A 23,052-nucleotide genomic window follows, 5' to 3' on the forward strand; every position below is an offset into this window, starting at 1 on the left:
CGGCGGCGTGCAGCGCCGCCAAATTTTCAGTACCTTCCCGGGCATCAATTTGACACCTTCACACCAAATTTCAAGTCTTAGGTCACCCTAGGTCAGGAGTTATTGAGGTCAAACTGAGGTCATGTTCGAGCAAAAATGAGCAAAAAACATGCAATCTTGAAAGGCTCACCAAATCTACAGTTATCAAGCAATTTCAAAGTTCTTTATATGGTTTAGTAGACAAAAAGCGGCGCTACAAAACTGCTATCTCGGATTATCAAAATTTTGGGGTATTGACCCCAAAAAAAAAAATCAAAAAATTGATTTTTTTAGAAAAAACTAAAAAAATAAAAAATTCGAATTTCGTAAAAACCGGAATATATGTGATAGTCCCTGCGCTCTCCTATATACATACCAAATTTCAGATCGATATCTCGTTTTTTGACCAAGTTATAGTGAAAAATCTGTTCAAAAATGATGACGTCAAATTTTTGAACTCAATTTTTAGCGATTCTAGACCACGTACGGCAAAACAAAGACCACCATTGAACTCCCGGTGACGAGCTGCCGATTCGATACCCATTTTATGCAAAAATATCAACTTTGAAATTTGACCTAATTTGACCTGACCTTGACCTGACCTTGACCTGACCTTGACCTAAACGTGACCTAAGCTGGCCCCTAAGGCTGCCTGACCCACATAATCGCATTTGTCATGTAAAATGGACCATAAAACATGTATCACACGACACTTTCATATTGTGGCCCCCAGTGACCTGACCTCTGTGACCTGACCTGGTATCAGTGACCTCAAATAGCAAAATATGTGTTTGAAGAACATTTCCCCATCGATGATTTTCAATGAAATGCATTTTACTCGATTTTACAACGCATTTCTTGAAATGGCTGTAAACGGTGAAAATTGGACCTTTGACCTGACCTGTGACGTCATCGGTTTGACCTAGGTCAATAAAATAGGGTCACAAGGTAGTTCCCTGATAGGGCTATCCAACACCGTTTGCCGCTTGTCGCTAGGTTGCGTGGTTCTCGAGATCTTAGGGGGGCCAAAATGCCCCCCCCCCCCAGCGGGGCGCGTTGCTCGACAGAGCCCAACGGGGCGCGGGTTAAATGGTGGCCTTTGTTTTGCGACATATGGTCTGGAATTGCTACAAATTGAGTTTGAAAATTTGATATCATCAATTTTCAACAGTTGTTTTCGCTATAACTTGGCCAAATTAGAGGTATCGATCTTAAATTTGGTATGAATACAGAAGATGGTAGGGACTATCATATATATTCCGTTGTTTCGAAAGTCGAAAAACTTTTTAGATAATTGGCTCATGTAAAAAAAAAACTTTATTTTTAGAAGTCAAAATCCAAAAACTTTAAAAATCCGAGATCTCACTACGTCGTTGATTAGTCGAGTACTTCTTTCTTGCGGGGATGCAATGGGAGATGCAACAATGTACATTAGTGACTTGCCATCGTACTAGAGTTAGCATGTGCAAAAATGCACAGGTGTGTGGTTTATTGTCGTTTTTTTATATAAGCGGTTTGCATCAATGGTAACCGAATGTCGCATTTTACCGCTCTGTAGAATATATAATTGTCAGAGTGTTAAACAAAATATTCCGCTATCTAAATTGTGCGATGTCACCCAATCGCTGACGTGGACCCAATCTTGCCAGTGCCGTAAATAGGATTTGGCAGCACTGGCCAGAGTTACCGACAATAGCATGAAATGTATTTTTATATACGTCGCACGTCCCGGGCCAGCTAACCTCTCCGAATGTGTTTAGAGGCGTGAATGATTGGGTGTTTTGCTTGAATGAATGAATAAATAAATATTGAATAACTATGAATCTTATCAAATGCCGTGAATGCGCATTCACGGCATTTGGTAAGATTGTATGTCCCCGGAAGCGTGATGTCATACCTGGCAGAACGTCTGCCTGGTGTGTTGAGTGGGCCTCAGCCATGGAGGCCCAGCTCGGCCGGCCGTGCCGCGCTCCTGTTACTCGCGCTCGGACCAGTGCAGTGTCGGGCGGTCCTCTGGGCAGGTCGCCACACTCCGCAGTGCTGCGGCCGAACCACCAACCTGCGCCACCAGAATTAGTCGACCGCTGGTAATTCGGACCACTCCATCAGACCGACATCATGCTCGACATCCTTAAATCCGTGAAGGGTGTGCTGAAGCCCGAAGCTGTGTGCATCGACAACAATGTGTTTCGCCTGCACTACAAAGGGACCACAGCACTTCTGCTCGTATGCTGCCTTCTGGTCACGTCCAAGCAGTACCTTGGTGACCCAATCGACTGCATTTTCGACGGCGTCAAGGACAAGGAGAAGGGCAAGGCGATGGACACCTACTGCTGGATTCACTCGACATTCACCGTGCAGGTGCCGCCGAACCGAACGGGGAAAATCGGCGAGCAGTTCCCGTACCCAGGCGTGGTGACGCCACAGGAAGGCGACAAGTTTAAGCACCATTTGTACTACCAGTGGGTGGCATTCACGCTCTTCTTCCAGGCGATGCTCTTCTACGTGCCGCACTACCTGTGGCAGGTGTGGGAGGGCCAGAAGTGCCAGATGCTGGTCATGGACATGCAGTCCCCCGTGACGAAGGAGGAGGCGCGCCGGGACAGGCAAAAACTCATCACCAACTACTTCTCGCTTAACCTGCATCATCACAACTTTTACGCTGTGCGATTCTTCTGTTGCGAAGTTCTCAACTTCTTGAACGTCATTGCGCAGATCTTCTTCACGGACCTGTTTCTGGGCTACGAGTTCACGACGTACGGCTGGCGCGTGGTCCAGTTCGCCAACATGGATCAGGAGGACCGGCCCGACCCGATGGCGCTCGTGTTCCCCAAGATGACCAAGTGCACGTTCCACAAGTACGGAGCCTCCGGCACCGTGCAGCGCATCGACGGACTTTGTGTGCTTCCCCTCAACATCATCAACGAGAAGATCTACATAATGCTGTGGTTCTGGTTCATAGTGCTGTCGGTGTTAACGGGTCTGGTGCTGCTGTATCGAATCGCTCAGGTGTTCCACCCGCAGCTGAGGCTCCAGCTGCTCATGGTGCGCGCCAGACTGGCTTCGCACCATGACGTTGCTATCGTTGCGCGCAAATGCCAGATCGGCGACTGGTTTGTGCTATATCAGATGGGAAAGAACATGGACCCAATCGCGTTCAAGGAACTGATCGGGAAACTGGCGATGCGTTTTGAGGGCAAGGACACGGAGGAGTAGCGGACAGTGATATGAAGATGACGTAGAATTGTGTTGTGGCCAAGGCGATCTATGCCATATGTCATCCCGTTGGTGGCAGCGGATTGGTGTCGACTGTCGAGTGTTCTTTTGGCTGTTTTCCTCATTACGCAGCAATAGCGCTGGGTTTGGCGTGTGTAAAGTGTATGCATTACACAAGTGTTAACATGATGAGCGATGTACATAATTTGTCTCTTGTTGGCTAATTAGTAATTAGCTTATTTGTCACTGAAATACTGAAGTAGGTGTCTTCTTAACTGCAAAGAAGCCTCAACTCTGAATCGGAGCGTCGAAAGAGGAGCTGTGTGGTAACTGGTAACTCTGTCGGAGTGCTAATGAAGACTAGATTTTTTTAACTGACCTGAAAAATGGATTTAATTGCGTGCTTTTTATGGCTGATTAGGTATAGGTATACCAGTATAACGCCTTTTGGGGCGACTAACGGAGCGAGCGAGAGGGTGGGCCTTGCACGTGCAAAATTGCGAGGGGGTACCTCCACTGAGAAAACAGTGTCCCGATTTTCGGGCTCAGAGACCAGTTTTCGGGCTAATGTACCATATTCAAAACAGACAGCACATTTCGAGAATACTTTCTGAGCTAGCGCCACATGGGCTCATACGATCCCTTAAATCGGTATCATTGATCGCAGAAACAGAGCTCAGTCAGTACCCATTATCGGTGTCAAGCTCTAAAACTAGTCTCACTATGATACCAGTTTTCAGCCTGATCCCCATTTTCGAGCTCACCTGATTCCAGTTTGAGGGCTCAAATTGTGTGGTGAAGCCAATATTAGGGCTCACGTCATCGCTTTTCGGGGCTTTGGTAAAAGCTGGATTGCGTCAGCTGGCTGGCCAGCTGGCGACGCACGAAAGGTATTTAATTTTAGATATACCTAAGCGCGGTAGTAGGATGGACATAAATATTTCAAATGGCTTTAAATGAAAAATTGATTGGTAAATATTCATTCTTTTAAATCTAGCATTGATATGTAAGAAGCTCTGCTAGCGCCACCATACGGCGCCAGCTGGCAAAAAATCCAGTTAATACCAGAGCCCGCTTTTCGTCCGATGCAGCCCCTCCTCCCCCTCCCCCGTGTCCAGCAGCTGCGAATAAGACGAAGCCGCGGACAAACTTTTTTTTTTGCTCGGCCAGCCTAGCGCCAGTCTCGAGCGGTGGGACAGTTAACCGGCAATTTTGGCCGGGATGCAAAAGTTACGTTAAACCGGTTTATGTTAACCCGGGAGCAAATAACAACGTGGGAGCCTATCTTAGGTGTGGCAAAGCTAACGGATTACTTACTTGTTGCCGAGGTGCCCAAAGAAGGTACTGGAACCGAAAACACAACATTGGTTCATGTATTTATTAACATTCATACACACAGTCATACTTGTGCAAGGTGTCAGTGTTCGGTTGTGGGGTGTAATAGCCAGGGAAAAAGTTCTATGAACTGAAAAACCCGGCGCCTATTACTTCGCAACATGGTTGTGTATTGAACATGAACTGCAAGGAGTGCAGACGACATTGCCTGTGCTAACTTAACGTCTCACGGGCAGCGCCGCGCTCTGACACCTTGGTCCCAGAAGCGGCGGCGTTTCTGACCGCAAATCGCCGGAGAGCCGGTCGACGCCGTTGAGGGGACTGAGCAGGCCGCTGCCAGCTCCACCTTCACGTCCGTGCGGCGCAGCTCGGTGTGCGGCGGCGGCTCATCGCGCGGGCCGCACCCGTCCGTCCGCTGCACGAGCCGCTTTTCGATCCGACAGCGCAACACCGGCACGCCATTGTGCTGGCTGAGCGGCGGCAGCGGCACGTAGGCAACAAAACAGTAGAAATCGATGGGCCTGGATCGGCGTTGCCAGCAACGCCGGCAGCGGCGCGGCGGGAGGCGCCAGTGCCGCCGTCGGGGACGTGTGCCCTTCGCTGCGCTCATTCGAGTTGGCCGGCCGGCCGCGCGGCGTAGTCCTTTTGACACGGTGCGAGAAGAGCCGGATGAAGGTGGACTTTTTATTGGCGTTGCTGGTGCTCACGCCGCCGGCGTCCAGTTTGGGCGGCAAGTCCGAGTACCAGGAGTCGGACAAGTCCCGCGCGAACGCCGCCAGCCGGTCGTCGTCACTGCTGGCGGCGGCCCGCCGACGGCGCTGCCTCAGAATCGGACGAGTCGGTGGTACTGAGCACCTCGCGGGACGGGTAGCTGGGAGTGGGCCGGCCGCGGCCCCTGCCAGGCCGCGCCACCTTCACCGGCGCAGCCGCCTTCAAACTGCCCTTGCTGGGCGGCGGGTTGGTCGGCGGAGGCGGCAGCGGTGCCTCGACGTCAGTCCGAGTCGCTGTCACTGGGCGGCCGCCGCGGAGACGGCTTCTGTTTGACCCGCAGCCGGCCTGGGCCGGCTCGGCGCCCTCGGCCGGCGGCGCGCGCCGTTTCGAGCGTTTCACCTTTTCACTGTTACTCTCGCCTGGTCCTCAGCGTCGAGCGGCTCGGCGCTGTTCGGTTTCATGTGGCCCATGCTGCTGGGAAACTCGGGTGGGGACAGCTTTCTGACTGGAGTGCCGTCGAAGATGGAGGAGACGGGGGTGCTCGCAGAGTCCTTGCCCAATGCCCATGATAGAGCCGAGGCTCCACTGGACGCCCAGCTTAATCGGGCTATCGCCGCCCTCCTTCTATGGTGGATTCTTCGGCCCCCTACAGCCACTAGGGCCATCATATACTCCCAGATGGCGGCACCTAGGGGATGAGGGGGGGGGGGTGTGTCTGGGCCACTTGTCCACCTCGTGGCGTCGCCAGCGACGCCTGCGAGTCGGAGCAAATGATTATGGGGTCTTCCTCGAAGGACGGGTGCTTCAGGAGATGTTGCTTTGCCGTTTTGGGCGCCACCATCTCAGATCGGTAAATGGAGCAAATCCTCCCCGCCGCCTCCCGCAGTACCAATGTTGTACTGTCTGGGTGCTCGGTGAGGACCCCAGCGCCGCCTTCCTATTACTCCCCCGGTCGCAGACCCGTCGACCCAGGCCCACGTCGCACGCTGGGGGAGCGCTCCCAGGCACGCCTCCGCAGCACTCCTCCTCGCTGTCGCGGACGCCCCGATCGGCAGCAGGTCCAGGTGGACCGTGACGCCGTCTGTTGGCGTCTACGGGGGCAGTCTCGTGGATAAGCGCGCCTCGGCGGGCAGCGCCACTCCAGTGGTCCCACACCGCTCCCCCGCGCTCTCTCCAGCCGGTCACTGACTTCAGTCACGGTTGGGGGGGGGGCTTCCGCCACGACGCGGCGGGTCCTCCGACGGGAGGGAGAGCGCCTTCGCCAGTAGGCGCGATGCCAGCGCATCCCTCCTCATCTCTCCATCGGCACGACGCCCGCCTCGGCCCTCACGGCGAGTCTTGGAGCATGGAAATCGGGCAGCCAGTGATGACTCATGCCACCATCAGCATCTCCGCCTCCAGGACGCCAAGATGTGTGGCCGCAGCCGCAGGCAGCCACGCCGACCCCGCTGCCCGCATGCCCAAGTAGTCTCGAATCGCTGACACCTCTCCTGAAACAAGAGTGGTGTCGTAAACTTAAACCCCTTGCTGGAGCCCGCCAGCCGCGACAACACCGCCACACCAATTTTTGTGACCCCGGAACTTCCGTCCCGAGCCTTATTTCACGGCACGATGCTACAGTGCGCTACACGTATTGTGGTATTCAGCTTCCATGGAAACATCAACTAATTTGGACGCTCAAACATGGGAGTCAGGAGTGGTTAAGGCCCAGAGCGTTCTGTCTGGTTTATAAAACCTTGGCCAGCAGATGTAAACGTGCTTTTTGTATAAGTGGCTTAATTTTGACGCAAAAGGGCACTAACCTTCGGCGCAAATAATGCAGAAATTTCAGCGCAAATTGCAAAATAGCTTGCGCCGAACTTCGGCGCATGACGGCTTCACGGGCGTCCGGCGTACCATATGGATGTTTTCCAGTTTGGGCTACAGGTTTTAGCTCTAGGTTTTAGACTGTAGGTTTTGGGTTGGGTTGGGCTGGGCTGGGCTGGGCTGGGCTGGGCTGGGCTGGGCTGGGCTGGGCTGGGTTGGGCTGGGCTGGGCTGGTTGGGGTGGTTGGGTTGGGTTGGATTAGGTTAGGTAAGTTTAGGTTAGTTTAGTTTAGGATAGATATGAATACCTATTTTTTGTAAGTTGAATTATTTTTTTCATTTTGTAGCATCATATGCCTTCCATCTTTGAACTGCCATATTCAAGCACCAGAATAAGTATGGACTTGAACCTTTTCCAGTCTGGATGCCTGTATGGAAGTTGTGCAAAATCATGCAGTTGAAGGTATTGTAACCACAAATAAGAGCTCATGACTCAAGTCTCAACTTGTCCATAATTGGTTATCTTGATGTATACTTGTAGACCCTTCCTCTTACTTGGCACACAGGCATGGTGTCACAGTGTTCTAAAATTGGATTTCAATTGGGTGTCACAATAAAAAAAAATCTGAAGACAAAATGAGATAGATTTAGTCTTTCCGCAAAACTGCATAATGCCATTTTTACCTCAGATTTTGTCAGAACCTTCACAGGATCTGAAATGAAATGATGTAGAGTAGATGCATCAACTGTCAAGTCATGCGTAACCTGGCAGCTGGCTGTTGAATCAAACTTTTGACATATTTTTTTAGCAAAGATGAAATAAAGCCACTTGTCATATTTTTAGGATGAAAACATTTTCCCCATCATGTGTGGTTATTCACCTAAAATTCTGAAACATGGAACACTGTCATACCAGCATTCCATCATGTCAACCAGCATTCCGCAGCATGTTAGCAGAAGCAGCAGCATGTTATAAGTATATGAAAGATCCAAATAGGTTGTAGGTTGGTAGGTATTGGTACTAAGTTTAACTTAATAGGTTAGTAGGCAAGGTTAGGATTAATTTTAGTTGAGCATCAAGATAACCATTACGAACAAGTAACAAAATCCTTACCTACCCTTGAAAGCATTGCTTCAATCACATCATCACGAAGAACCAGACAAAATTTTTGCACATTCTTACACTATTTGACATCCTGAATCCAGATATGATGCTTTCATGTGGCGCAAATACAAGAAAAACGAATAATTAAACCCGTGCGTATTCGTATCAACGGCGCCACAATTGTAGATCAGACCTTTTCTGAACAAATGCCACCACAATTTTAATTGATAAGGGATTAAAATGGCATGAGCATCAACATCTTGATTTTTTCTAAAAGATAGCGATAACTGATAACTAATAACTTACCATTCATTTTGAAATCACGGCGGTAGGTACACCAACACATGGCACTGAAAACAGCAAAAGACGGAATGGCGGAATGTCGTATGGAGCCCTAAAACGCAGCTCGAATTGAGCCCGAAAAGGAAGACGAACTGATGCCGCTTTCGGGGCTAATGTACTTTGAGCCCGAAAAGGGCGCCTAACTGATCCCGATTTTAAAATCATACAGATTTGAGCCCTGTTTTGGCACTCATATGAGCCCTTATTCAAAAATGTTCTCAAAGTGTTTTCTGAGTGTCCAACTGACTTGTGCACGGCACCCTACTAACCGGTCTCTAGCGATGTGCCAAATTTGGGCACAATCGGCCCAGCCGTTCTCGAGATCTGGAAGCGGCACCCTGCACGTGCGCACGTGCAAAATGGGTCCCAACTGACTTGTGCACGGCACCCTACTAACCGGTCCCTAACTGTGTACCAAATTTGAGCGCAATCGGTCGAGCCGTTCTCGAGATCTGGAAACGACCCCTGCACGTGCGCACGTGCAGCAGCGCCCCAACTCTGGCACATGGATATGCAGTGCCTAGTGGATGCCTACCTACATGCCAACTTTCAGCGCAATCGGCCAAGTAGTTACCGAGATATTGCAACAATTACAAAACGGACACCTCTTCGTTTTGCACGTGGCACGTGCATAAAGGGTCACCCACATGCATCAGGAATAGTCCAATACTTGGTAGAAGGAATGAAGCTACCCTACAAAAATTACCGCGTGTAAATCGGTCAAGTGGTTGCTGAGATATAAGCCTCGCAAAAGCGTGACCACGGCCGGCCGGCCGGCCGGCCGGCCGCTCATACTCAGAAATTTCCGTTAATCTAAGGAAAGACTACGCTCGCTTCGCTCGCTCCGTAATCAGTGCATTGCCACACTGGTAAGATGTAGCTGATATTGGTGGCTTTCCCGACTCGCTAGCTCAATTTGATCAGGAGTTATTGACGAAAAAATCTTATGACCCTAGTGACGTCATAAATGACGTCACCCAAGGTCAACAATGCAAAAGTAAAGCATTGAAACTTGCAAGGATTGCATGAAATCACGATTCCGTGTGGTTGAGATTAATGAGATAGTTTGATATCGTTCCCGGCGCCAAAATAGCAGTTTTCATTTTCCCCTTGACTTATAATGGTGAGGTCACGAAAATGACCTGACCTCATATGACCTTTAGAAAAAAATCCGAGATAGGCATTCAAGTTGTGAGACTCCTAATGGATACTAGGTCCTTAAAGTTTCATCTCTCTGTGAAAGCTCCTGTGGCAGTGAGGATGTTCACTTATGACGTCATAGGTCAGTGACCTGACCTGACCCGAAAATGCGGTTGGTGTCAGAAGATCCGGCTTGAATCAAAGGCCAGGTATGCTAAGTTTTAGCTCTCTATCTCCGGCGTGTTCGGAGCTATCGCGAAAAAAAAACTATGGGGGGTGCGGCACCCGCCCCCCCCCCTCGTCCGGCGAGGGTTAAACGGACGGCCTGATGTTCTGTATTTGGATTGTTTTGTTGAAGAAGTGTCTTGGTATATGTATATTTTTACTATAACATACTTTAATATCCGTCGTATTTGTTGTCCATTACCATAACAAAACGGCAAACAAACAAACAATAACGTGTTTGCAGCATGAGGACCGAGGTAGGCATTGAGCATCACACTGTTTCTTTCAATTTGGCTCGGACGGCGACTATACCCCCCGCCGCCGGTCACTTGCGTCACTATACTTCTGCTGGACGAACATTACATTTACCAGAAAAAAAAAACGCTAAAATAAGAGTCATTTGTATGATTTACCGCCATTAAGTGTTCGCTTTATCTGCAATTGTTTAAGCTGCGGAGTCGATGGATTTTCGGCGACTCCGACTCCGACTCCGACTCCGGCTTTCAAAAACCAGCTCCGACTCCGACTCCGGGCAGAATTGTCGACTCCGACCGACTCCAACTCCCGACTCCGACTCCGCAGACCTAGCAGGGCTGCGGAGTCGACAGATTTTCGGTGACTCCGACTCCGGCTCGGGTTTCTAAAATCGACTCCGACTCCGACTCCGACTCCGGTCACAACTGTCGACTCCGACCGACTCCGACTCCGACTCCGACTCCGCAGCCCTGCTTTAATTACAATATTTACGTACCTACTGCTTGCTACACAAATACATATTTTAATCCTGTTGAAAGCCGTTCTAGAGGTGGAAAGATTCCACAAATCACTTGCACAATAGTCATATGTGTTATGATAAATCCCAAGCACAAAGGAAACACCGCTTGAGCCAGTTGATGCGCCTCTCCGGCCAATGCCTTTCAATCTGACCCTGCTGGGGGGGGGGGGAGGGTCTTTGAGCACCCTTCCAGTTTTTTGGCACATCTCGTCATACATCTATACTGCACATACTGTGAAAATTTCAAACTACGGTCACTCAAGGTCACGTCACCAGGTCACGTCAAGAGACCTCACCTCCTAAAAAGTTTAACTGCCAGCCACAGTTACAGCGAGTGACTGATCGCTTTGAAAGTTTCAGCAATTAATACGAGCAAATTGTACCGGGCTTTTCACAAAAGTCGGACGAATTTATAATTAATATATTTTAGGGTGTGTCAGTGTTACAAAAATAAATCAGGTATCACCTGAAAGCCTGGTAAAAAATATTTTGTTTCAGGGGATTTTGACCGTCGGCGATCGCCTTTCTGAGCCACGCGGGACCTGTTCGAGATGACCCCCGTTTCGCTCGATGTACTCGTATAGTTTACCCCGGCGCAGCGCGGCCGCTGTTGCAGCACGCCACGGCACGCACACGGAAGGTGGCAGGCTGCGCTCCACCGACCTCACTGCACCCTTCAGGTCTTTGGGACTTCCTGGGTGGTTTCGGTACACCTGGGACTTGAGGTGGTCCTACAGGAAAAAGTCCGGTGGGGTCAAGTCCGGGGAGCTCGCTGGTCACGGATGTGTCTCAAACCTCGAGATCACACGCTGACCGGAGCGCTCCTGCAGCCACTCCCGGTTTTCTTTAGCGGTATTGGCCGTAGAAACGTCTAGCTGGAACTATCGGCATTTGAGTGGTTCAGGATCTCTGCCCTGATTGTAGTCTGCAGGACACTCCAAAAATTTGTCAGTGTCATCCGGTATCGCTGACTGTTGACAGCCTGGGTAGCGCATCTCTCACACGAGCGACGTTCGCCGGGCTTCTTTGATTGAGTTTGCGGCCGGCGCTATGTTCTTTGAACCCGCAGTTAATATTTCCTCGAGCCAGAAACTTTCAACAATGTGGAAAATAGTATTTCAAGATGGTGCTGATGGTGCTCACTTTGCGAAAAAAAAGATTGCGGAAGCTGTTGTGTTGAAACGACCAACTTATTCTGAAAGTAGAATTTCTTTGAGGTTTTTTGCGTCTTAAGACCACTATCTCATTTTTTGAACTCAACAAGTATGGTATCATATAAATCTTCTAAAAATTTGTTTTCTTTTCACGTGCATTTATTTCGTTTAAATATTGTTTCCAGTCCACTATCCGCAAAAGAAATTGGTCCGACTTTTGTGAGAAGCCCGGGATGTTTCGGACTTTTGATACTGGTTAGCTAAGGTCAGGTAAATTTAAAAATTTGAGACTTCTCTATAATAAGTTAACCCGCGCATGACTGGAGTATTTTCCATAACGCTGATTTCCATACGTGACTGGGGGGGGGGGGGCTCTACTGAGCACCTCCCATCCTATCTCGGAGTACTGGGCCGATCGTAAAATTCAAACGCCAGATGATAGCCCTGGAAAAACTGTCGAGCGAAACCTATTTTCATTGACTTCGATGTCACCGATGACGTCACAGGTCAGGTCAAAGTAAAAATTATTACTGTATGCCTGGCCTCTTCAAATAGGTACATTAGCCAGAGGGGTGTGGTAAGAGTAACATGTCACCGGCTGAGGCGGGATCGGCCGACGCGGGAAACGTAGCAATCACAATTTTGTGTTTACACATTCATATTTCAATTGTTTACCAACCGATTTTCAAAATTCTTTCACCATAAGATTGTCTGTACATTTTTTAGTCTTCTCACAAAATGTGACGCGAATCGAACGTAATCAGCGGTAAGGAGCGCCGAGCGCGATGTAAAGACGGAACCGTTCCGTTCCGTCCCGGCACAGTCTACAATTCAGGCGGCGCGTAGCGGGTGGCGCCGGCTGCCGAGTCACCGCGTCTCCGCGGCGACAAGATGTTCACTTTACACCGCTATTAGTAGAACAGTTGTGAACCGATTTTCTTATTGCTTGCACGATGAGATGTGCAATTCAATTCTGGACAGGTAGCCATAATTAATTTCGCATTAATATTATGAGATATTGGCGAAAAACAGGAGGGGTGGGGCGAAATTCGCTCTTCCCCCTCCACTGCGCGTGCTAACATACGTTTGCATATGTGCCATTTTCTTCAAAATTTATGAATGGCCCACTCTAATTTTTTCACAGGTTGTTAAGAATATGGTATGCAATAAAATATATGAAAATGAGCCAAATCGAAGGTGGCGTGTTTTTTTTTTTTTGCTATTTAAATTGTTGTGCTTAAGAACAGAGTTAAGCAAATTTCAAGGTCATATATTTAAGTAGGTGCAATTCTAAACAAATGCTTAAGAAATTACCTAAACAGTAAGGTTTATTTCATTCAAATCAAACAAGTACAACCAAAGTTATGGTCATTCAAAAATATAAAGATGCAACATTTTGTTAAAAATTTGATGCCCTATATTTAGAAGACCTGTGGTCAGAATGTGCAAAAAACATCAATGTAATGTCCGGGGCGACGCAGGAACTCGCTCACAAATTTATAATGAAATCGTTGATGGTAAGGTGCAAAACAGCCGATTTTTGTTCGATTTGACGTGGAATGCGACGTCATACGACGTCACTAGAAGTGTGATATTGCAGCCCGTACGGCATTCTATATCGGGTGTGGAACGGGCCTCAGCTGGAGGCCCAGCACGGCCGGTCCGAGCTCCCGTGGCTTCAGTGTCGGTCCCAGTGTCGGGCGGTCCCCCGGGCAGTTCACCACGCTCCTCACCGCTGCGATCGAGCCGCCAAACCGTGCCGCCAGAAGCAGTTCACCGCTCCATCAGGCCGACATCGTGTGCTTGATAGTCAATCTCATTAATTCCGTCGTTGGTGCGATTAAACCACGCTCAACTCGTTGATGAAAGCCATGGTTGTGTGCAACGACAACATTGTGTTTCGCCTGCACTACAAAGCGACAAAACCACTTCTGCTCGTGTGCTGCATTCTGGTTACGTCCAAGCAGTACATCGGGGACCCGATTGACTGTACTTTCGGAGGCGTCAACGACAAGGTTATGGACACCTACTGCTGGATTCACTCGACGCTCACCGTGCCCAGCCGAGCGTTCGGGAAGCAGATTGGCGAACACATCCCACATCCAGGCGTGGTAACGCCCGAGGAAGGCGACGAGCTAAAGTACCACAAGTACTACACCTTTTTGCGTTGTTCGATGGCCAATCGTCATAACCATTTCGGCATCAGTTTGGACAAGCGTCATTCAGAATAACCCATCGGCGATGTGCATCACTGTTAGACGGTCGGCAAAACAGGCTGGACTCCATTTAACCATTCTGCATAACTCTTTGTCATTGAGCACAATGTTCGTCATAGGCAAAACACTTTGTCAGATTGTCATAATGCTTCGACATTTCACAAAACGGTTAGGCGATGTGCAAAATTCATCGGTACTGTGCGTAAACAATGACTGTTTATTTAAAACTTTCGTCAATGATCAAAATGTCAATGATGTAGTGCTTATCCAGCCATATTCAATGTTTAACGTTAGTTAATCACGCATTCAGGGATGAGGCTTATGACAGTTCCAGCGCAATTTGCAACCAATTAACCATTGAATTCCGAAAAAGGCAGTTATACCATAGCTACGAGGAGACTGCCGGCGCCATACCGAGTAGGCATGTAGATTCTTGAGCGTCGGACTCCTAAACGCTTCGATACAAACCACGAAGTCAGCCGTCATTATCGCGTCACTGCACTGAAAACAAAATGACACAAAAAACGACTAAAAACGCACAGGCAGAGCGTGTTAACTAGGCTTTCTTGGGTACCCTGCATCATGCATTTTTTGACCCGTCGCAGACGTGTCAATTTACAAATGTGTTAACCCAGTCGTGTTGTGTCCTAAAACACAATATCATTGTGTCTTCAACACATAAGGCTTGTGTGAATACATTTGCAGAATACAAGGTAAATATGTTACTAAATTTAACAATAATCGCAAGTAAAAGACGGAAACACGTGGTGATTATGTAGTTTGTTGCCGGGGCGCAGTTGAAGGGACTATGGCTTTGGCTGGACAGGCTGACTGCCAAAGCCGGGCCCCGAGTGGAATCGGGCGCTCGGGTGCAGTCAGGGCTGAGTACCCGGCCGGCCGACCCATACGGTCAGGGCGCGGTCAAGGCTGAGCACGCGGGCGGCCGACCCATACGAGGCCGACGACCCATACGCGAGCTGGAGTTGCGCCCGGTCGGCCACTTCAGAGCCAAAGGGTGAACGCGTCACGTGGACGGCCCAATCTGAGCGCCAAGTGACGAAGCCCCAAATTGGAGGACTACTGTTCAATACAGTTGTCCAGACAGCCGGGATAAAATTACGGCCACCGATTTTTCAAATATATCCTATATAGACGGAGGAGTTTCTTCCTCCAAGCAGACGTTAATTAGCTATGCTTCAGCTTGCACTTGATGTAATCAGCGCATATTGCTCTAGACAATCGACTCCCTCGGCTGTATTGTGCATTTTGACCTTTCTCAAAACACTTTGGCAACTTTTTACAAAAACCCAGCATAAAAGTCGGTGCTCGAAAAACGCCCTCTCTTATCCCCATTTGAAGTTAAGGTTCAGAGGTCGCTCACTGGTGGATGGCACGGTGTATTTGTGCAAGGGTACACGTCTACCATATCCGACAACACATGATTTCGATACACTGATGCATTACATTCGTCCAGCGTGCTTGGCACGATAAAATTGTGTCATTATTCTGTTTTATGTGTTATCAAACGTGTCGAAGGTCCCGCCAAGCGTGAAAATACTCAGCCTTATTGTGTTTTGGGTGCGATTAACACATGACTGATGTGTTACCAGTACAGAACATGCCCTCACTGTGTCGATTTGTTTTCAGTGTGCCCGTGCGATGTCATGGGGCAACGCCTCGGGCGGCCGCGCCGGTCGGACTCGCAAGGGAATGGCTGACAGATGGCAAGCCGGGCCCTGCCGGCCGGACACCTTGGTTTTTGGGGCGGGGCTGACTTATCCAGCCTGTTGCCTGTTCCTTGGTGTTTGAGGCGGGGTTAACTTATCCAGCCTGTTGCTCTGTTGCCTGACCATTTTTCAAACAGCCGATAACATGTCAGCTACGTCCATCTACATTGTACCTATGGCGCTCATGAACGCTACCGATTTTTATGTAGATCAATGGTCTACAAGTTTCGCCACCTATGCCTCGCACTGCACTGTATAAACGCGGTCATATTTATACTTCTCTGTAAAGGGGCGATCTGTTTTTATGTTTTGACGAAATGTTATGAGGAATGCCGAAATTAGCATGGGGATGTTTTGGTGAACGTCGAAGGGATATTAACGAAAGACGAAGCATTTATCCAAATCGTCAAAGGTTTTGCCGGAACTCAATCAGTTATGGCGAATAGCGAAGGTAATACCAACTGACGAACTGTGGAGTGGGATCAGCATTCCGTTTTGCCCATATGCTGAAGGTTTTGTCGGAATGCCTCTCACTGGCGCCACCTATGTGCTGATCGGACGAATGGGTTTTGCTGATTGGCCATCGAACAACGCAAAAAGGTGTATAGTAGTTGCCTGGAAGAAGAGCGCGAACGCTGCCCACTGGTATACCAGTGGGTAGCGTTCACGCTCTTCTTCCAGGCGATGCTCTTCTACGTGCCGCACTACCTGTGGAAGATGTGGGAGGCGGCAAGTGTCAGATGCTGGTCATGGACATGCCAATTGCCGAAGGTTGTGGTCTAACTACTACTCCCAGATGAACCTGCACAACCACAACTTCTACGCCTTTCGATTCTTCGGTGATGTATGTACGTCAACTTCGTCAACGTCGTCTTCCATGAACATGTCGACAGATGACGTTGACGAAGTTGACATATGCACGTCACCTGGGCTACGAGTTCACCACGTGCGGCCTGCGACTGGTCGAGTTCGCCAGCATGCAAATCAGGAGGACCGGCCGGACGGATGTCACACACGCCGCACGGAGAAATGGAACAGGAGACGTAAGAGCTGCAGGGGAGAATGTCAGTCATTGGGTTGAATAGTATGTTAGATCGGTATTGTTTTTGTTTTATTCATTACAATGAATCGGGTAATTCACCACATACATACCGACATAGGCAATGGTTTAACATGAGGTGAATTACCAGGGGGCTTCTTGCATTGACTATGCCTGATTCTCGCTGCTGCAATAGCTAATGTTCAAACATTTGCATCCCTTGCAAGTGTTTAAATATTATTTGCATCTGATTCCAATGCCTATAGTATTTGTGTCGCAGATGCTGTGCGATATTTATCGGATTGTCCCTAGTCCTGAAGTTCCATAAAAGGGGGTCAGTTGAATCGGTTGACCAGTGCCCGTTTTGGGGTGTTTCTATGAAACGATATAACTATGGCATTTGGTATTTTCTACGCCCCTTTTTATCTCATAATCAACCAAGCTGGCAATTTTCAAAGTGCGTTTGATAACCAGGTAAAATCAATTACGGAAATTTATAAAGGATGACAAGTGTTACCGATGCATGCCAGTGAAAAAAAAAATGATAACCCGCGATTTGCCTGGGGAAGGGGGAGGGCATTTAACACCTCCACTTTTGCTTCAAATTCTGCTTTTAGTGCGGCATCGCCTGGCTTTGTAACTTGTTCTTGCAAATTGTACATTAACTCATTTTTCCCGCGCATGAGCTATTGTTCAATCCAGAGGAAAATATTGATATCAGTGTGAGAAGAACCTAAGGACCTCAGGTTTGACCTCAGGATACTGAAATCCTTCTCCTCCACGCCGCAACCCCCACTCCGGGCTGGACAGGCACCTTTATCTCATGCGGGCTGCTCCCCTGGAGCGGCACCGCTGCACTCTCGATTGAGCACACCCGTAGCCGGGTGTAGTGAGTGCCTTGGGGCTGGTCGGCCTGTCCTTCGAGACTGGCTCAGCCCCGGTGACTCCATAGGGTGCCTGCCCAGACCATTGTCTCCCCTAATTCATATCATCCTTCCGGCTCTGAAATGGTCTCATTGCGCCGAAGAGGCCTAACCCAACAAAACAAACAAACAAAACAAGCAATCTGTTAGATCGGAAGATCGGTGTCTTCGGCTTATACAATGTATAATATACATAGTCTGTAGTGCCACTAACTCGTATGGCAGCAGCCCAGCATGGGTATTAAGACACCGAATTACATGGTGGCTTGTAGAGATAATGCTTGGCACCATATGCAGGCGCTGCATTGTTTCTCGAAACATTATAAATAAGGCTTGTTTCTCGGTAAGTCCAGTGTTGGAGCGCTGGATCGCGTCAGTCGGTGTGCCCTATCTGAGCGATACGTCCAATATAAACACCCCGTAATCACTGATTGGAATGTCAACTCGCGCCATTGGTCCTGCTCTGGACAAAATACAGCGGATTGTACCATCATCGACCGTCTACGCTCTGTCCTGCAGTGTGATCAAACACAGAGACTAGAACCCTGTCTCGGAGGGGGCCCCTCGCCTCGCGCTATACAAGGTCTGTAGCGCTACTGCACCGGCGAACGGATGGGGTGTTCGCTTCGTCGCCGGCCGCCCGGTAGCAGCCTACAGCCACAGCACGGCCCAGTCAACGTCACCATTGCAGGGCGAGATGTGACCGGCCCAGGGCAAATAGAAACAGGAAGCCGACGGTGCTGCCCTCCGGTCTAGTCTGGAGACCAATGTGATGACCCTGGCGGCGAATGAAGGAACTATAGCTTACGGTATGAGCCGTACCCTGCTTCGAAGCGCAATGCTCTGGCTAGCTTTACCATTTTTTTTTCTGTAATTATTGGGTAACTCCTTTCGTTTCCATCAGACCATTTAAGAGCCGTTTGATGAGAGGATTAGGAGTGATGCTGTGCGAATCCGCGCCCCGTTGAACTATTTCCGGACCTCACCATCCGTCAGGGAGGGGGGGGGGCGTTTCGCCCCCCTCCCTGAGATCTCTGGGAAGTTACCGACCAATTTTCAAAATGTAAACGGTGCTCAATAGCCCGACCGGGAAAATATCACGTGACCCAATTTCATTGAACTAACTCAACTGCAAATGATGATGTGACAGGTCAGGTCAATGGTTGCATTTTGGACTGTTAACAGGCCTTAACCCGCGCCCCGTTGGGGTCTGCCGAGCAACGCGCCCTGCTGGGGGGCCAATTTGCCCCCCCCCCCCAAGATCTCGAGAACCACGTAACATAGCGACAAGCGGCAAACGGTGTTGGATAGCCCCAACAGGGAACTACCTTGTGACCCAATTTCATTGACCTAGGTCAAACCGATGACGTCACAGGTCAGGTCAAATGTCGAATTTTCACCGTTTACAGGTATTTCAAGAAATGCGTTGTAAAATCCAGTAAAATGCATTTCAATGAAAATCATCGATGGGGAAATGTTCATCAAACACATATTTTGCTATTTGAGGTCACTGATACCAGGTCAGGTCACAGAGGTCAGGTCTGAGGTCACTGAAGGTCACAATATGAAAATATCATGTGATGCATGTTTTATGGTTCATTTTATATGCCAAATACGATTATGTGGGTCAGGCAGCCTGTGGGGTCAATTAAGATTATGTTCTGGTGAAGGTCAGGTCAAGGTCAGGTCAAATTAGGTCAAATTTCAAAGTTGATATTTTTGCATAAAATGGGTATCGATTCGATGCAGCTCGTCACGGGGAGTTCAATGGTGGTCTTTGCTTTGCGCTACGTGGTCTAGAATTGCTATAAATTGACTTCAAAAATTTGACGTCATCAATTTTGAACAGTTTTTCGCTGTAACTTGGCCAAAAAAGGAGGTATCGATCTAAAATTTGGTATGTATATAGAAGAGTGCAGGGACTATCGCCTAAATTCCGTTTTTTTTCAAAATTTGGAAAAATTTTGAGATTTTTGCGTTTTTCTTTAAAAAAAACATTTTTGTGATTTTTTTGGGTCAAAATCCCAAAAGTTTGAAAATCCGAGATAGCAGTTTTGTAGCGCCGCTTTTTGTCTACATGACCATATAAAGAACTTTGAAATTGCTTGGTAACTGTAGCTCTTGTGAACGTTTCAAGGTTTCATGTTATTTGCTCATTTTTGTTCGAACATGGCCTCAGTTTGACCTTAATAACTCCTGACCTGAGGTGACCTAAGACTTGAAATTTTGTGTGAAGGTGTCAAATCGATGCCCGAGAAGGTACAGTCCACAGCAGAAGTAATGTGGGGTTTCAGTCATGGGCATGTTCTGCTTCTGAAGCTTAGGAACGATTAGCCAGACTACAATGAAACTTTGAATGTAGCTTATATGTATCGTCACCCTTATCTATTCGATGCAGCTCGTCATGGGTAATCCAATAGTCTTAGTTGTACGGTATGTGAGCACGGCTAAAAATCGGGTTCAAAAATTTGCCATCATCAATTTTGGGGTTTCAGTCATTTTTGCTATTACTTTGCAAAAATGGAGCTATTGCTCTTTGTAAAGTTAGGTATGTCGATGGGATGGGATGAGACTTGATGTTCTGCAACATATATTCCTTCTTTGCAAATTTTGGAAAATGTCTGGTATTTGCAGCGTATTATAAAAAAAAATGATTTTTATTTTTAGGCGTCAAAATCCCAAATTTTCCCAAATCCGAGATAGCAGTTTTGTAGCCCACTGCCCAACCTATTAATGCAACACCTTTTTTGTGTTGATAATCTTTTCTATGTCTTCAAAACTGTAGGCGTGACAGCTCCTCCAGAAAAAAAAACTTTTTTTGTGTCGAAAATGGCAGGACATTTGTGGCCAACCTATCATATCCTTTAAAAAAGTGGCCACAAGGTGTAAGACTGATGCCCGGAGGTGTTTTGAAAGTTTGCTGACGATATCTGCATTCTGCAATACTTTAGATAGGTATCAACGGAAACAGAGAAAACCTGTTTCCGGTTTCTCCCCCCCCTTCCCCCTAACAGAGCGCGGGTAAATTCAACCAACTACTGATGGGTGCATCGGCTGATCCTGTGCCATATTAGAACTAGCGTGACCCGGTGGGAATGGGTGCATCGGCTGAACCCGTCTCATTAGAACTGGCGTGACCCGGTGGGATAGGCCACCCCATCAATCGGTCACCACGCGGAGGTATAGGTATGCTCCTTTTGGGGCTGCTGTCTATATCCGTCCTCTCTGTCCTCGGTATCTGCCTTTCTCTATTTTTATTGCGCTTCCTTGTCCGGTCTGACGGTCAGTCATGAGACCATGGTTAGAGAATAGAGAGCACCTTTCACATTGGACAGGAACATACCCATCTTGACCTCTTGAGTAGCTGGATGACTTCGTCATCGAGATACAACCTTTCCAACGGGTTAGGTCTAACCAGGGGCGCGGGAACTACGTTCAGACTGGGGAGCGCACCATAATAGAGATCAACCTAGGGTACCCCCAAATCTAGTTTTCTCACCGGTTTTAGGCCACTTATTTTTCATCCCTTGGCTTTTTCAACAAAAAAGAAAACATTTGCAAAAAAATGTGGTATTCCGTCTCAAAGCTGTGGGGGCAACGCCCCCACGGCCCCAGAGTTGGGGGGCAAGCTGCCCCCACTGCCCCCCCCCCCCCCCGCCCCGGCTCCCGCGCCTATGGGTCTAACCACAACGACGCACCACCTGGTCCTTGACTAGCCAGTCATGTTCTCTGCCTCCGCCATCTCCTCTTATTACATGCAAATTTAAAGGGACTATCCCACCTTCTAAAATGTTGTTAAAACCAGTTAAATTGTGCCCGACTTTATAGATTGGATGACCAGGAACATGGTTCTGGCATTTATTTTTCATTAAACATCTTAGGCTTCCCATATTCCAAACACAAACTTTCAAATATGTGACGTCACAGCCCAAAATTACCTCCTTCCCCAGGCCACATTACTGTCATAAAGCTGATTCTTTTTACTCTGTAGGCACCACAACAAAGTTCAGACCAAGTTTTAAGCGATTTCTCAACGAACAAACCCATTTAAATCAGAATGACCAAACGAGGTGACGTCACACTAACGGTCGCTCCATGTTGAAGATAGGGCCTTGCACAAGGCCCATTTTCAAATGAAGGGAACGAATTTCTTCAACACCAAGAGGCCGCGGGGGTTGCAACCTAGATAGATAGTGGTTTCTGAACCTCGCCGCAAACTTGGCTATCTCAACTCAAACCCCATGTTAAAGGTGGGATAGTCCCTTTAAGCCAGATTTTTTTTTTACTGAGACAATGCCAATTTGATACAGAGTGAGTTCACTCACATGGTGCCTGGTGGCAATGTAAGATGCAAGTTGTGCAGTTAAGTGCAAGCCCTTACCATTTCCCAGGGTCCCATACAACATGGTAAATTAAATAAACCCCGTTATCAGCTATTAAATGCATCAAATATTTGCGAAATGAGTGCATTGGCTTGGACACAACCATGAAAGTAGTCTTGTTTTCAAATTACTGCACAAGGGAGCAAGATTAGCGAGGCATATAGGTACCTATGCATGTAATACATGTTATCCGTTTTTTTTTGTACCATGTGATCCATCGCGTTTGAATAGGCCTGAAGACAAATAAATCAGGTTGGTATGAATGTCTTCCTACACACATTCATCGGAGCGCCGATCAAATAAACTGTTGACTAGCTTTCAGTCCAAAGAACGTTTCAAGCTGGAACCAAGTGACGTGTACCTTCTCGAAATGCTGGGCGGTAGGGCATGGGGTTCACCGAAATAGTGGCATATCACGTGCCAGATTTTGTTTAGCTCGTGTCGGATAAGTGGATGCTTGCAAAGTTTGTTAGATAGCGTTAGATAGACGAGCCGGCAAAGGTAACTTTTGAAATGATTCATAGGTAGAATGTTTGCTAAATATTTTTCCAAAGTTACATGCCTACTTTATGCCAATTATTTAGTAAAATATAAACGACGTAAAATTAGCAGAGAATGACTTAAAAGTTTATAGTAGGGTGCAGTATGCATCCAGCGAGCTATTTTTAATGATATAAGCTATTTTTATGTCGCTTTTAACGTTTAAATTTCTTTTCAAGACGCGTGCACGCCTTATGAACTTAAAATAATACTTATCTTATTTAAAATGATGCTAAATCATAGCTAAAAGTCGGTTGGAGGGAAAATAATGCTTGTTACTTAGAGGCGTTGTCCACATACATAGTATTTATTTTTTCATATGCGAGAGCTCACTTCAGCGCGGCGGTCCGACCCGGTCCCGTTACGTTTTTGGAAGAAAATGGCATGTCTCCGCATCCC

The 23,052-nt window shown here is 48.0% G+C and overlaps 2 protein-coding genes across 2 annotated transcripts in view; one reads left to right on the top strand and one right to left on the bottom strand.

The window, feature by feature from the left end:
- LOC122385633 (TBC1 domain family member 17-like) overlaps positions 1 to 23,052 on the bottom strand; it is a 101,294-nt gene that overhangs the window by 49,258 nt on the left and 28,984 nt on the right. The gene's annotated exons all lie outside the window — the stretch shown is intronic.
- LOC122385638 (innexin inx2-like) lies at positions 1,447 to 3,621 on the top strand. The gene has a single exon (XM_043374019.1). The coding sequence runs from the start codon at positions 2,137 to 2,139 to the stop codon at positions 3,232 to 3,234; it is 1,098 nt and encodes a 365-aa protein (XP_043229954.1). The 5' UTR covers positions 1,447 to 2,136; the 3' UTR covers positions 3,235 to 3,621.

Source organism: Amphibalanus amphitrite, unplaced genomic scaffold (genome assembly GCF_019059575.1).
Source record: "Amphibalanus amphitrite isolate SeventyFive unplaced genomic scaffold, NRLGWU_Aamphi_draft 000226F_arrow, whole genome shotgun sequence".
Taxonomy (NCBI): Eukaryota; Metazoa; Arthropoda; class Thecostraca; order Balanomorpha; family Balanidae; genus Amphibalanus; species Amphibalanus amphitrite.